The sequence below is a fragment of the Ascochyta rabiei genome, chromosome 2 (assembly GCF_004011695.2).
Source record: "Ascochyta rabiei chromosome 2, complete sequence".
In the NCBI taxonomy this organism is placed as follows: Eukaryota; Fungi; Ascomycota; class Dothideomycetes; order Pleosporales; family Didymellaceae; genus Ascochyta; species Ascochyta rabiei.
In genome coordinates, this window is record NC_082406.1 from 761,326 (window position 1) to 776,825 (window position 15,500).

At 50.5% G+C, this 15,500-nt stretch overlaps 5 protein-coding genes across 5 annotated transcripts, besides 3 other annotated features; 2 read left to right on the forward strand and 3 right to left on the reverse strand.

Annotated features, from left to right (window-relative positions):
* Positions 1-870: part of a mobile genetic element that runs on past the window's edge.
* Positions 871-1,493: 623 nt separating this feature from the next.
* EKO05_0001175 (uncharacterized protein) lies at positions 1,494-3,167 on the reverse strand (the record flags this gene model as incomplete). Its single annotated transcript, XM_038937612.1, has 3 exons — positions 1,494-1,547; positions 1,603-2,820; positions 2,871-3,167. 3 exons carry the CDS (start codon positions 3,165-3,167, stop codon positions 1,494-1,496), a joined length of 1,569 nt encoding a protein of 522 aa, XP_038801931.1.
* Positions 3,168-6,936: 3,769 nt separating this feature from the next.
* Positions 6,937-6,979: a tandem repeat.
* Positions 6,980-8,116: 1,137 nt separating this feature from the next.
* On the forward strand, positions 8,117-9,232 carry EKO05_0001176 (uncharacterized protein; the record flags this gene model as incomplete). The annotated part of the gene is made up of 3 exons (XM_038937569.1): positions 8,117-8,217; positions 8,270-8,852; positions 8,909-9,232. 3 exons carry the CDS (start codon positions 8,117-8,119, stop codon positions 9,230-9,232), a joined length of 1,008 nt encoding a protein of 335 aa, XP_038801933.1.
* Positions 9,233-9,293: 61 nt separating this feature from the next.
* On the reverse strand, positions 9,294-10,505 carry EKO05_0001177 (Acylglycerol lipase; the record flags this gene model as incomplete). Its single annotated transcript, XM_038944912.1, has 1 exon — positions 9,294-10,505. One exon carries the CDS (start codon positions 10,503-10,505, stop codon positions 9,294-9,296), a length of 1,212 nt encoding a protein of 403 aa, XP_038801934.1.
* Positions 10,506-11,113: 608 nt separating this feature from the next.
* EKO05_0001178 (uncharacterized protein) lies at positions 11,114-12,514 on the forward strand (the record flags this gene model as incomplete). Its single annotated transcript, XM_038944913.1, has 1 exon — positions 11,114-12,514. One exon carries the CDS (start codon positions 11,114-11,116, stop codon positions 12,512-12,514), a length of 1,401 nt encoding a protein of 466 aa, XP_038801935.1.
* Positions 12,515-13,173: 659 nt separating this feature from the next.
* EKO05_0001179 (uncharacterized protein) lies at positions 13,174-14,769 on the reverse strand (the record flags this gene model as incomplete). The annotated part of the gene is made up of 2 exons (XM_038937416.1): positions 13,174-14,618; positions 14,718-14,769. The coding sequence occupies 2 exons, from the start codon at positions 14,767-14,769 to the stop codon at positions 13,174-13,176; spliced, it is 1,497 nt and encodes a 498-aa protein (XP_038801936.1).
* Positions 14,386-14,406: a tandem repeat.
* Positions 14,770-15,500: the final 731 nt, after the last annotated feature.

The window sequence follows — 15,500 nt, forward strand, 5'->3', positions numbered from 1 at the left end:
TAGTAGTAGTAGGTAGTTAGAGGAGAAGTAGAGCACCTAGTGCCTTTAAGTAGTAGTAGGGCCTAGATATTTAGTAGTAAAAGTACTATATGTAAGTAAAAGACAAATTCTAGTAAAAGAGCTGTGTGTTAGTAAAAGATAAAGAAGTAAGTATTTCTTAAAATAAAAGGGTAGGGGATACTTAGGGGTGCTAGACCTCTTAGAAGGCGCTAGTAGATTAAAAAAAATAGGTACTAGACTACTTAAAAGGTGCTAAAGGGAGGCGCTAGACTACTTAAAAGGCGCTAGTTAGTTAGGGGGTAAAACAAAAGGCTAGTACTCTAAAGCCTAAAAAAAGTAACAATTTAGCCTACTAAATATTAAAGATAGGTAATCTGTACTTAGAAGACACGTAGGGGAGGCTAATTTGTACTTAAAAACAGGCACTTACTACCTACGCTAGTTAGGAGTAGAGACTAAGAAAAGAACTCTAAATAGGGCTAATACTTAGTAAAGAGATAGCTTACTAGACTAAAACTTTAGTGTAACCTTAAGCAGTAGTAGCTAACTACTAGCTTAACAAAGGTAGAAGCCTAAGAGAAAGCTAAATTTTTTAGCTGTTAGGTCTGCTATTATATAAGGCAGACTTTATAAGTATAAAAGTAGTAATCTAGTAAACTAATAGATTTAAAAGAGGAGTAAATAAAATAGCAGACTGCGAGCTACAAGAGGGCAGAGAGAGAGGCCTACTTATAGTAGTAAGGCCTGTGCTCTCTGCAAGTAAAAGTAAAGGCAAGTGAAGGAAGGTTCTACTAGGTTTGATGGAATCTGCTAGTAGGTTGTGACACATACTAGTAGGTTACCATCTTACCTTAGCAGAAGTCCTGACACTACCTATCCTCCCACAGGATGACCCAAACTATACAGTCATCGGCATGCACGACGCACAAGTGAAAATAACGATTCTGGCGTTGGATGCTGTATCCTCTGGTTTTGGTGATGGATGTGCATCCTAGCCATCCTCCAGACTTCTGATTTTGCGGGTGAAGGCGAAGAGGGGTTCTCTCCCCGTCCCTTCGCATCTGTACTTTCCATCTGTGGGTCGCGTGTCTGATCGTAGTGGTGCTGCATGGGCTGTTATTGAAGAGAGACGGTGGCGAGAGTGAGCTGTTGACGAGGACTCGTGCGATCGAATGCATCCAAGCTGGGGAGATCACGCTGTTCGTGTCAAGAACTCTTCTCTGGAGTCTGCTTTTCTTTGGACGCTGAGAGCTGACACTTCGACGACGTGCTTGCTTCGATGATGGCGCTTGGGATGCTGGATACTGTGGGGTTTTTGTTCGGGATAGAGCCTGGTGTGGCGCAGGTGTACACGCGCAAGGAACAGGAAATCGCAATATTCGGCAGTGAGGCAGTGTTAGGCACATGGTTCTTGCGATACTGCTGGTTTGATTGATGGATTTGGTCAAGATTTTGCAAGCTGTCGTAGCTTGGTTGATTCGCTGACATCAATTCTATGCTCTGTGCAGACGTCCGGACCACAGATCTATGGTCTGGGCACGAGCGAACTATAACGTGTTAGTACAGAGGTCAGTGTGGGTCAACAACCAAGTTTGAACTGACCTTTGTCTTGTATACTAGTTTCCAGATGATGATAGGAACGATGAAGATGGGTATGCCGACATAAGACGCGATGAAATCAGCTGTGCTCCAATTGCCTTTGAGGAAGACGGGGAAGCCCGTGATGAGTGTAATAATCGTAGCACCAATGAATCCATACCAAGCGGTGAATGGTTGGAACGGGCTCTTCCAAGGCAAACTGTCCCGGCTGAGGTTCTGCGCCTTCATCGCAGCGTGGAAACGGATGTAACAAAAACAAAGCGTTGCCCAGGCGATCAGTCCAGCAACGGTACTCAGACTCATCAGCCAACTGAAAGCCTGCGCTGCACCACCCGTGCCCAGACTCAGATATGCGAGGGGTCCGAAAATCCAGGCAGCGAAGACTGCCACGTAAGGTACACCGTTCTTCCAGGTACGACCAAAGAACTGAGGCAGCTGGTGATCTGTAGTCATAGCTAGGATGATACGAGACCCGACCCAGCAATACGAATTGCCCGCAGACCAGGCGGAGATGAGAATACATGCGTTTACGATCGAGGGAAGAGCGGTAATGCCAGCTTGCTTGATGGCGATGACCCAGGGCGAAGAGTTTGCGTTTCCACTGCCCGAGACAAGACCGGGGTTTGTGGGATCCACAATGATTCCGATGAGCAGGGCACCCAGAACGTAGAAGAGTGCAATGCGGTATGTGACGTTGGTCGCTGACCGGGGGATGGCTTTGTGAGGGTTGATGCTCTCGGCAGCTGTAATCACTACAACTTCGACACCGATGAACGAGAACGAGGCGTTGACAAACGCAGCCAGGAATCCTAAGAAGTGACCTGTGGGTCCTGTAATGCCGTTGTAATCGACCCAAGCTCCAGGGGAGTGCCAGTACCGGAAGCCGATGGTCTCACCATTTGGCGCGCCGCCAGATGTGATGACGATGGAGGCAACGACAAGGCCGAGGAAGCAAGCTACTTTGATAGCTCCTGCCACAACCTCAGATTCACCGAACCAACGGACGCTTAATAGGTTAATGCCGAGAATCAAGACCAGACTTATGGTGATAACGACGGCGGGGGTCAGATCGGTCCAGTATCCTACAAGAATGGCTGATGCTGAGCACTCGGCTGCGATTGAGATAGTATAACAATATCCGTAACTGATGGCCAAGGAGAAACCGACAGCTGGGTCGATGAAACGGCTAGCAAAGTGAGGGAATGAGCCAGCTGTGGGTATCTAGGAGCAAATAAGTAATTCTTCTCGATTGAAGACCACAAGACACTTACCACAGTAGCCAGTTCAGCAACGCTCTGCATAACACACCACAAGACACTTCCAACGATGATGTATGCAAGCAAGAGGCCTGCTGGGCCGGCGTTTGCATACGCAGATCCGGTTCCAATAAAGAGACCTGTTCCGATTCCAGAACAGAAGCCTATCATGGTGACATGATAATTCTGTAAACGACGCTGGGTAGCGCCATGGCCACCAACGTTGAGCTGAGGCTCAAGTATGGGCTTGTGATCAGGAGAAAACTGGTCGGAATGGGCTGAGTGCTCGATATCCAGATCGTGGTCCAACATGGCAGCGAGCGGGGACTCCGGGAAAGTATTGGCGGCAAGACAAGTTACGAAAAGTCGTAAGCTACGCGAGGCCCTCTTCTTCTATGGAAAGCACTTGCGACTTGTTCCGTTTATCGGGGAAGTCTCTTCTCAACAAGAAGAGCACGTCATTTTGTACTCGTAAGCCTGGACCACGACGCGGATCTTCTTGTACCTCACAAAATCCGAGCTTCGCAGGGCTGAACACCTGATGATCTCGGGTAGAGGCGAGGGTGTGTAATGACCTTGAATACAGTGTACGATACCTCTCGGCAAACTGACACACGCAAGCCTTCGAGATACACCTCGTCAACCAGCAAAGGTCGATTCTGTTACGACATAACGTCTGACGGGGTGTTCGCAGTGAACGATCTCGGCGTTACTCGTGTGATTTTCTCACACCAACAAAGAGATTTCTGCACTATTTGATGACGCGCTAGCCTGTTTAGTCTTACTTTGGTCTCTTGTAAGTTTCGCTTGCGTAAAGTTCGCAAGTTACAACCAGGAGGCAAAATTTCGAGCTCTTGCGCAATTCGAGCATGTAGAAAGCGCATTCGTGTTATAAGACTTGTGCAGAAGAAGCCCAGGAACAACTGCCTGGTCATGCATCACAGGGACAGCAAATACCAGCAATCAAAGCATCGCGAGCATAACGATGCATTTGTGTTTGACCAATCAGCTTGAACGATTGTAGCAGCGCATTAGGACCGTTGCGCGTCAATAGTTACAAAGTGTTCTGTTTGTGGCAGTATTTGAAGATGAGCACCTGAACCTTGGACGTAAATAAGATACTGACATAGGCTGGCGTCAGCTTCCTGTAGACTCCGAGCTCGTCCACTTCAGTACCGCGGCCTTGAGTTCGCGTAGAGTCACGAGTGGGCCGATACAGTCGTTCATTCCAGCGTCCCAGCACCTGTCTCTTTCGCGCTGTAATGCGCTTGCTGTTAGCGCAACAATAGGTAGTGCGCGTGTCTGTTTATCAAACATCTCAACGTCTTTGCGGATTCTGCTTGTCGCTTCGTAGCCATCAACAACTGGCATCATGCAGTCCACAAACACCATGTCTGGGCAGGGCTTTCCAGAAGTTCTGCAGAGGTAGTCCAGGGCTTCTTGTCCGTCGCGAGCAAGCGCTACCTTGTAATCAAACTTTTGCATAATGCGAGAATTGACTTTACGATTAATGGCGTTGTCATCAGCAATGAGGATTAGAAGTTTGGGACTTGTTACTTTTAAACTCCCTCTGTTAGGGCGTTATGCTTGTGGTAAGACTTGTCCGAGACGCTGGGTTAGCATTGTGGCCTCTTGAGGAAGTTCGATTCCCAGTCGGTGGGGGAGCTGCACTGATGGCTGTCGAGAATCTCTGGTCGTTCTGTAAGGACTGAACGATATGTTGCAAGTTACAATTGTGCCTTTAGCTGCGGTGGACGTCAACGAAATTTGGCCCCCCATCAATCTGACAAGCTCTCTGCAGATTGTGAACCCTAAGCCTGTGCCGCCACAGATCTTGGTGGAAGGATCTGCTTGACTGAAAGGCTCAAACAACTCATCAACAGCCTCTTCACTGATGCCGATGCCTGTGTCGTGATATACAAATTGCACGCTCATATTTGGACAACTTCTATCAAGAACGCGATTAGCTTCGAGACTGACGTGTCCGCTTGAGCAGGTTCGTCTAAATTTGGCGCACGCGATTTGGGTCTCCGAGCAGCAAGTCGTCAGGTCCAGCATCACAATCCCACTTCAATCTTAGCTTCTTCTCGTCTCTCTGAAGTTGCAACGGCACAGGTGTATCGCGGATCACTTGACTCAGTGAGAGTGTTATCGACTCAGTTCTCCTCTTTCCAGAATCCAGTTTGCTCAAATCCAGAATTTCGTTGACCAGGTGCAACAGAAATTGTGCAGTTTTGTGTATATCATTGGATAGTACTCTCTGTTCCTGCTCGAGCTTGCAATTCATGAGGCGTTCACTGAGCCCGACGATGCCCAATATTTGCGTCCGGATTTCGTGTGACCATTTCAACGTCGAGTCAGCTTCGTGATCAGGCACACCACACGAACCTACTTACATTGGCCAAAAATACGCCTTTCAGGTCGTCTGCCTCGTTTCCGGCTTTCTCGTTCGCAGTCAGCTTTTCGTTCTCTAGAATATACACTGCCTGATTCCTTCACATCGCTAACTTCAAAAGTCAAGGCCAAGGCAGCTCACACGCGCAGTCAACCGCCTATATACGCATCCATCACACTATCTGCCTCATTGGTACTAGTACGATTATTTGGCTTACTGTGATTGGCAAAGACCCTCCCGTATCACACCGTACACGAGCTGATGAGAACTACAAGCTTATGCTTAGGTACAGTTAAAGCTTGATCACATCACCTCAAATCTCAAAGCCTCAAATGGCGACAATTGGAATGTATCTCAAATCCTGAGATCACCAGAACACTGTCTCCTCCACCATGGTCTTCCATTACGAGTGGACGATACCATCCGAGGCTCTTCGAGCTCAAGCAGTCACGAATACTCGACATTTCAAACGGTCAACCGGCCTTGGTCTCGCATTTGGTCTCAGCACTGGTTTTGGTGTCTTCACTATCGTGTTACTTTTTCTACTCATATGGTGTCTGCGGCGAAGACACAAAAAGCGCAAAGAGTTGGGAATCACACGGAAGACTCACGATGAGACAGGCCTTTATTGCACCTGTCAGCTTTGCTCGGGATGCAAAATGAAACGAGGTGGCGGGTACGAGGGTCAGGCATGCTGGAATTGTAAGGAGCAATGCACCGGGAATTGATAATGGACATGGTGCTGCGTTGTATTTGGTTGACTAGAAGTTACATTTCGAGGGCCACGGAAGGACAAGGATGGCTTTTGACTATTCAGCAGCGATACACAGCGACATTATAACCCCAAGCCATTGGACATACCAGTTCCTTGCCTCAGCCGTTTTTCCAGTACCTGCTGGCGCGAACACGATTTTTCCAATCGGAGTTGAGGTTCTGAATACTAGCATTCTGCACCTTGACCGCCCTTAATCTGTTTGGCACATCTTCAGCTTGAGCACAGATAACGGTGTTGTGCCCTAACTATGGTGACATAAACCAGCATGCTCAGCATGAAAAACTTACGAACTTCGTCTTTTCACAGAGGCTCGTTGCCACGCTGGGCTATTGGAGGGACATCAAACCCGCAAAAACGTTCGAAGGGGAAAGTTGCATTTTTTGTTTTTTGCTTTAGCGGTGCTTTCTGTTCGCAATATTGTTTTGTACAGTTTGGTCACTGCCTTCCACATCTTAAATAGCGGAAATGATATGCTTGAGCCTGTCCTTTCTTTGCCGTACAGATTGTATGCCTCGCCAATAGTACTCAAAGGCTTCAGATTGTAGACCAGATTGACGGCGTCCGACACGTCTGCATCAACAATGAAGATGTCCTCTGAGTCTTGCGCAATGAGCAAAACGTCTTGCGACAAAGCGCCTCATGAGACTACCCTGTTTGCGAGACCTGCGTATAGGCCGTTGTCAAGATAGTGGAAACGGACCTGCTATCGACAATTGTGTCGATCTCAACGCTGTTTCCGGGGCTCATACGCTCATACCCCGTCTAACTCCGGCTTTTAAAGGCCTCCAGCTCTGATTGCAGACCACCTGGACTTCGAGACTAATTGATTTTATGTTTCTAGCTAGTTTCTCTTCACTTTAGTATTATAGGTTCAAAGCCTACATTCGCGGGCATCCGAAAGCCCACACGATGTAGACAGAGTAGAGGAGACAAGACTAGTGGAGATAGATTAGAAAAGACAACACAAACACATAAGACAATTAAGCCACTAAGAAAGGAATTAAACGAGCTTTAGAAGACTTTTAGGTTTAGTTGTGTAGTTAAGACGCTTTAGCGAACCCAGTACAGAAACTTACCGAGGGTCTTTCTTCGATAAGTAGAGCAAGCCGCCACTCAATATGGAGCCAATACTTCCAGACGTTGCAGAGAAATAAGCGAAATTTTTAAAGAAAGGGACAGCACATCCTTTCCAGCAATCATTACAAGCTTTTGCATCATCGAATTCATCCGATCAGTTGATGCTAGTGTCCTGACTTTCCTCGTCAGAGCCATTGCTAGGGATCTCCATACGAGCACAGTATACTTATATTGGTGCAGTGCTGCATATCTCTTCAGTATGACAGTCACACAGCCGGTGTTTGGAGGTATCGCTGAGATCATTGGGAAAGTGACATGCACGCTTTCCGTCACAGTCATCTTCATAGTTGCAAGCATTGCATGTGCCGCAGCGAATAAAATCAGTTGGCTCATCTCAGCACGAGCGGTAAGGTAATATAATATCTCTCTGTACTTAACACCACCAAGAGGCCAGTGTTGATAATTTTGGAACTATAACTTCAAGGTCTAGGTTCCGGAGGAGCTGACATGGCGTTTAATATTGTTATTGTTCTAGACTACAGGTGATGGAGATATAGGGGATTGAAACTTGGCGTTGTACTAGTCCACGGTAAACAGGCCATCTGAGGTTTGCAAGGCTCACGTACGAAAAATATCAGTATCTCTGGAGCATGAAGGCCTAATCACAAATATATACCAATCAAAGCGTCGTCATCTTAGTGATATCATTTTGCTGGTAGCTTGAACAAAACCCCAAGGGGGACTTCCAACTCCATATCATCACAAAAATTGATCATAGCAGAACGGATCCGATTTGATGCAATGCGTAACGATCAGAACACTGTGTTGATGTTATGGGAGTAAAAACTGATGTTGGTGTTGCACATGTGATGCAGCTGTGACGTAACCGTATGCGATCTCTATCTTGAACGTCATGGATAGCCTATTTAATCTCAGCAGGCAACACGCGCCTTTAAAAGTTGATCCCAAAAGCTATCAAACTTCCCAAAAACACTCCAGTCCCACACAACCAAGATGCAATCAGTGCTAGGCAAAGTCATTGGCCCCAAGGAGGTCCACCCCGAGAACCTTGACGGTCGCGTCGCAGTCGTGACTGGTGGCGCACTCGGTATCGGGTACATCGTCTTGAAACCTTGGGAATCACTTTTTGAACTGACAAGAACGCAGGTATGAAGTCAGCCGCGCGCTAGCTCTTGCTGGCGTGAAAGTGATCATGGTAAACCGCAAAGAAGAGCAAGGAACCGATGCCATTGAAACAATCAGGAAGGAGAAGTCAGATGCTCAAGTCGAGTGGAAGCACTGCGATATGGGCAACTTGAACGAAGTCAAGAACGTTTTCACCGAGATTCGCAACTCGCTGGATCGCCTTGACTTCCTCGTGCTCTCAGCAGGTATCAACACCAACCAGTACGGCACAGATGCAGACGGCATTGACCGCCATTTTGGCGTCAACTGGCTCGGGCATTTCTATGTCTGCAACCAGCTGTGGCCGCTACTGCGCAAGACAGGCAAGCTGGGCGAGAAGCCAGCACCCAGGGTGGTGTTCGAGGCGAGTGAGATGCACCGCACTGCGCCGTCCAACGTGCACTTTGCCAGTCTGGATGAGCTCAACAATCCCGACATTGGGCCCACACAGTTGTACGGACGTACAAAGCTGGCTATGATCTTGGGCGCTAAGTACGGGCTGCGAGACCGCGTTATCAAGCCCAACAGCGATAACGTATACGCGTTGAGTGTGCACCCTGGCGCCGTAAGTCGAAAATGCTCGATGAAATACTAAGTGCGCGATACTGACGAATACATTAGGTCAACACAGCAATGCAACAGCAATGGAAAGACGCCTATCCAGGTATCACCGGCGTGCTCCTCACCAACGCCATGCTGACGATCGGGCGGTCTCCAGAACAAGGCTCTTACAGCGCGCTGTGGGCGTTGACAGATCCTTCGATTGAGGAGAAGGATCTCAACGGGTACTACTTCGCGGACCCCGGGCAGCCGGGCAAGGAGACAGCGCAGGCTAGTGACCCAGCACTGGGCGCCGCGCTCTGGGATCTGAGTACGCGTCTCGTGAAGGAGAAGGTTGGCGACGACGCACTACTGGACTGGAATGCGGAGGGAAAGAAGAACTAAGTACGCCGTGCGTACGTCTAGACGAGATCCCTCTAATGACCGAAAAACGGACACTCCACCCTCAATTCTTTACCTCATCCTGACTATGAAAAGCCCGAGCAACCGCGAGACTGACGACTGGGTAGCTCATAATGCGATCGTGCAAACCATGCTTCACAATCTGCTCGCGGACAACCCCTCCCTCCCCACGCCAGTCCATCTCCCATCCTCCCGCACCAAGTGGAACCCTCTCTACAACCTTTCTCCTTTCCAGGTCTTCAAACGTCACGGACGATTCGGTATCTAGCGTGGCGTTCACAGCATGCCAGAACAAGACATCTGAGTGCACCGTGGGGATATCGTAGTCGTCTTCGGCATGAATGAGGGTGATGTCGTACTTGCATGTGCGGCCTTGGATCCTAGTCGAATCCAGATGTCTGACGAGCGCAGCCAGTTTTTCCTGCGACGGCCACTTGCTGACGATGAAGTGATTTAGCAGCGTGAGCAGCCTAGGAAAGAGAGCTACGGGCGATAGTAGCGGAATTGTGCCGGCTACTTTATATGTCTTGGTCAACGAGGCTACGTCTGCAAAGGGCGCGACTAGCACGGTACCAGCGAAGAGCACAGGAGGTGATTGCGTAGCTAGGTGGTGCGTGAGGGATAGCGCTACGGCTGTTCCGATGGATTGCGCAAATACGACTATTCTCTCTGGAGGAACACCTGCTGTCTGTGTTGCAAAGTCGACAAGCGTAAGGGCGTCAGTCAGAAGCCCGGCTTCTGATGGCCACCCTGTACTTGTGCCGAAGCCGCGGTAGTCGATAACGAGCACATGGACATTTGTGGACGCTGCAGATAGCGCTCGATAGCTCTGTGGTCGCCAGCCCGAGCCCAATGTTCCTGCTGCCCCGTGGAGGTACACGACCAGCTGTGCCGTAGGGTCGTCTTTCAGCAGGTTGAACGACAGCCGTTTTTCGACATCTTCACATAGCCCTGTAGGCTCGTCGCGAAGCTCATCTTGATGCTGACGATACGTCTCCAATGGCAAAATGTGCCACGCATGCAGAGTCTCGCCATCGGGCGTCTTCAAGTGGAAAGGCGTGACTTGATTTCTTAGAAACCCCCATTGCTCGGGTACATTCACGTCTTGAAACCAAGTAAGCGTTACACGATGCAGGTAGATGACATGATCCTGCAGCGTTGGGATAGTGAGAAGCGAGATGAAGGCTGCGTAGATGCCAACAATACCGGCCAAGGTACCAAGAAGCGGTTTCAGCACGGCAGTCGCAGGTGCCATGGTTTTTGAAGATAACCACGTGTCAGGATGTGAATGAGGAAGTTGCTAGAAGCGAGAGCGGTTGATATGCATCTTTACTGCACGTGAAGGTGGGATGCACGCGATGGATCGCGTTTCGGACACCAGTGGTTGGCGCTTGGCGAACCAATCACAGGTCCATCAGCCTTTCCCCTGAGGCCGGTGCCATAGCGCTCCCGTATCGCCAATTTCGTTCCATGTTCTTCGCTTCGGCTCGCTGCCTGTTCTCGAAACGCTAACATTCGAAAGTCATGACTGTGAAGTCATGGAGAATTGAAATATTGAGAGAGAGCAGGTCAGTATACGACGTTGAAGTCTTTTCTCGCCGAACACCTCTTGAATTCCCTCTACTCCAGCGTATATTTACTTTGCGGTCAAGCTCTGATGATATACAGTGTGCCGCTCCTGAAACAATGTGGCTTGATGACATACATATGCATGTGCATCCTGGCGCTTGTTGGTGGTGTCCAGTGTTTGCGTCCAGGTAGAACAGTGTATGTAGGGACCTTTCCCGCACATCTGTCTTATCTGTGCGTATATCCCATCCCCGGGAAGGGTCTGGCATTTTCTCTCTGTATGCTGTCATCGTAATGAATGCCTCGTACGTACCTTTGTCTTCTTTCCTTGTCATTTGCGTGCTCCTCAGCAGGTCTCTTGCTTCGGCCGGTTCAGTCAATGCCTGTAGTTTCCAGTCGGACGAGCTGGCACGGAATGCATCATCAGCTCGAGTGACGGCCTGGGTCGAGCAGCCCAACTTCCGAGGCACCTTCGACATCCTCTGGACCTGTCTTGTAACGATTGGCATCAGCACATACACTATGTTGTGTCTGAATATCCCTGCACCAAAAGACACCTACCTGCAGCTGGTGGGTCGCCGGACGCTGTGGATGATTCTGGGGATCATGGGCCCTGAGTTCGTTCTTACATACGCTGCTGGGCAGTGGAGTAGAGCGAAGTGGTCAGTCAAAGCGTTCAAAGAGTCCGGGTACCACAAGTGGCACATGAGGCAGGCTTTCTTTGCTGATATGGGTGGTTTCGTCTTCCACCCGAGAGACGGCGATCCGTTTCCGCTCAATGCGACCCAACTACACTGGTTGATTCGCCATCAGTATGTTGACTTCCCAAGCGTAACAAAACGAGAGATTTGGGACAATTCAAAGCAAGACACCTTCGCAAAGGTAATCACCGCCTTTCAAGTCAGCTACCTCATCATTCAATGCGCCGCGCGGGCCGCTCAGGGGCTTACCATCACCACGCTCGAACTAAACGCCCTCGCCATTGTTGTCTGTTCACTAATGACATCATACGCCTGGCTTCATAAGCCTGCAGACGTCCACAGTCCCATTCATATACATTCACCAAAAACCCTCGACGAGATCAAAGGCAACCAAGACTGGGATCTGACGCCCCTAGACTTCGTCGACGAGAATGGCCCAGGATACTCCGTGAACATACAGCCGTTCATAAACATGCCCGTCATCCCGGCCGAACGGCCCATTCAGCGTATACCCAATGACCGCTTCCCTACGAACCCATACGGCATCCAAGAGTACCTCCTGTGCCTTGCCACGCTCCTCTTCAGCGGCATACACGTGGCGGGGTGGAACTTTGACTTCCCCACTGCAACCGAGCGCACGCTGTGGCGCATTTCATCGCTGCTGTTATTCGGCATCACGGCCGCGTTTTGGCTGTTCGAGACAATCGCGTCGTGGACCCGACTCGGGCGCTGGCGAATGGTCTGGCTGTACCTCTTCAACCGGGGCGGGCTTGAGAAGCACCGTGCTGGGCTGCGCAGGAAGGGGGCGTTGACTGTTGCGCGGAAGATGACGGAGATCCCTGTTCGTTGGGAGTTTGCGACCATCACGCCGCTGGCGATTGTGTATGGCATCGCGCGGCTGTACATGATCGCGGAGGCTGTTGCAGAGTTGAGGAATGTTAGTGCCACGGCTTATGTTAATGTCGAGTGGACCAACTTCATCCCTCATGTGTAAATGTGGTATGATAACGTATAAATGTAGTATGATAACGTAGTTAACATTGGTGGCTTCGATGTCGAGTCAGGATGGCAAGCCGGCAATATAAGTGATCGCTACCACGTCCTCTTATGTGCCGTCACCGCGCTCACTGAAGATAACATATGTCGTTTATTGACAAGGAATCCTGATGTGTACAGCGAGAATCGAGACATCGTGCCATCGTATTATGTCAACTACCCAATCACCAAATCTCAACCCCCAGTTCCACCCTGAGTCACAAAGGAACGACACGCAGAATTATTGATAGTGATGAATTCGAGGTGTAGTTCAGTGGTATCTTCATCCTTCCGTAACGGATAGTTCTGACCGACATCTCCCAAGAAACAAAGAACAAGGCAAACGACCCGCCACGCACCAAACACAAGTGAGCTCCAAGCCGTAGGTATTCAAAAAAGTGCAAAGACGCAGTGGACAACATCAAAAAACACGTATATTCAGAACGTCTGCTCCAGAACCCCATCGAGGGAGTCTGCGGGAGCTGGATGAGAAGAATCTCAAACCACCCGTGGACACGAGTAGCGCCCAGGAAATAGAGGGATGATATATAACACACAAAGCCCAAACCGCGTCAAACAAACAAACACACACACGAGGATCGAGAGCAACCCATCCCGTTACGGCTTGACACAAGCAACCATCAACCTCTCGTAATCGCCCCTGGTCTCGCCTTCGATTCGCTTGACCAGATCCTTGCCAAACTTCTTCCTGTACTCGTTGCTAACCGCGTTCATGAAGTTGCGATCCCAATGGCACCTGACGACGCGCTGAACGAGCAGGATGTCCTTTGTGCCTAGGCCGGCCATGCTCTCTTCCAAGCGGACGGCTTCGGCCAGCGGACGGTTGTGCGCGCGCGCTAGGAACAGAAGGAGCGCGTCTTGCATGTGGCCCGAGAAAGCGGATTTCAGTACGGCGGTGAGGTCTTTGTGGAAGCGCTGCTGGTACGACTGTGCGATGGCGCGCAGCTGGGCGTCGTTTTTCGAAGTCAGGATTTGACATACTTGGGCTGCATTCTTGCTGACCATATTGCCGATGCCGGCTTGCAGGTCTGTGACGGCTTGCTCGATTTCTTGGGGGATCACTGGGTGCGAGTCCTCGGCGCGTCTTGCGGCGGTGATCATCACGTACATTTGCTCGGTTCCAGCGCTCAGGTCGCCGCGGAGATCTGTCTCGAGGCTCTTTTTGAAAAGAACCTGGTATTGTTGCTTGATGGCGTTGATGTCTGCGTTGCTGCGGTTGATGAGGATGTCGTCTAGGATGGCTTCTTTGGTACCCATGCCCTTCATCGCGTTGAAGAGGTTGTGACAGTCGGACATTAGCGGGCCGCGGGCAATTTCTACCAGACCTTCTTTGAAGTAGCTGCTAGTCTCTTTCTCAAGATCGTTGACCATGTTCCTCTTAAGTCTCTGGTCGTACTGTGTGCGGATGGTGTTGATCTGGATGGGGTCCTTCTTCGAGAGCGTCAAAATCAATGCCTTTTCATCCGTCCCGAAACCCTTCATTGCCTTGCGGATAACTTCAACATCCCGAGATACATCGATGTTGGCGGTCTGCTGAGGCCCGTATCCAAGAGATGGCTGGTTCGGAGGTCCGTATTGTTGCTGCTGAGGAGGGGGCTGATATTGCCCTGGCGGGGGCGCACCATATTGTTGCTGCTGTGGGGGCGCTCCGTACTGTCCTTGCGGGGGTGGTGCTCCGTACTGCCCTGGTGGAGGCGGTGCGCCATACTGGCCTGGAGGTGGTGCGCCATACTGGCCTGGAGGTGGTGCCCCGTATTGGCCTGGAGGTGGAGCTCCATACTGTCCTTGCGGAGCAGGCGGCTGACCCCACTGCTGCTGCTGATGCTGCTGAGGTGGGGGAGCGCCGTACTGGCCTTGAGGTGGCGCGCCATACTGATTAGGTGGCGGCGCGCCGTACTGGCCAGGAGGTGGCTGACCCCATTGCTGCTGTGGTGGGGGAGCGCCGTACTGACCCTGGGGTGGATATTGTTGATTCTGCATTGGTGGTTGCCCGTAGCCTTGTGGGGGACCTTGCTGATACTGTGGCTGCTGGCCGTAGGGTTCTGGCAAGTATTAATACAAGTCGGTCTGACTGCCAAGTTGCGGCACAGCCGATCTGTACACAGAAACAGATGCACAGCCCGAGAGAGGGTCTGACTTACGGCCTTGATAGGGCGGTTGCCCGTAGCCACCCGGTGGTTGGTTGTACGCCATAGCTGTGCTGCAAGTGCTCTAGTTGGCCTCTGGAATGCGTAAGCGCTACGGAGTGTGCTTGAGCGCACAGTTTCGGGAGACAGACACGGAAGAGCAGCCAGAGAAGATGTGGCCTTTGAAGCGGCCCTGGATAAGTGTAAGATCCTGTGGGGGTTGGCGCAACCAGAGATGACGAGGGGCTGTGTGGAAATGTTTGCGCCTGTTGTTGCTCAGCCCCGCGGTAGTGGGGTGAAGAAATGACGACAACCCGTCAACAAAGCCACAAAACAGCCAATGCTGCCCAGCAATTAGTCGTCGTTCTCGGCTGGGCTGTCCGGCGCTTCTCCCTGACTCGATAGCTTTCATGGTTCGCAGGTCAGGCGCGCAGCACTATCGCTGCCTAAACTAATCGCAAGCACATGGCAAGCGTTAGCGCGTAAGGCTGTGCGCGATCAGTGGACAACGCCAAGGTACACGCGCCACAATCACGGACGAAACGCCGTCTTGCTGGATGCAGTCTATGGTGGAGGATAATTACAACGTTACAACCATCAAGATATCAGAATGCTCTTCTCCAGATACACATAGCATCCACATCGAGACCGAAGCTTTACATGTGTGCATGCTCTACCAAAATCCCTATATCAGAGTACAAATTGGGTATCGACAGAACCAGATTCCAGGCGAGCCAGCGCCGATATGCTCCTAATATCTTATCAACATTAACATCAGTGATTCTCCCCATGCTCAGC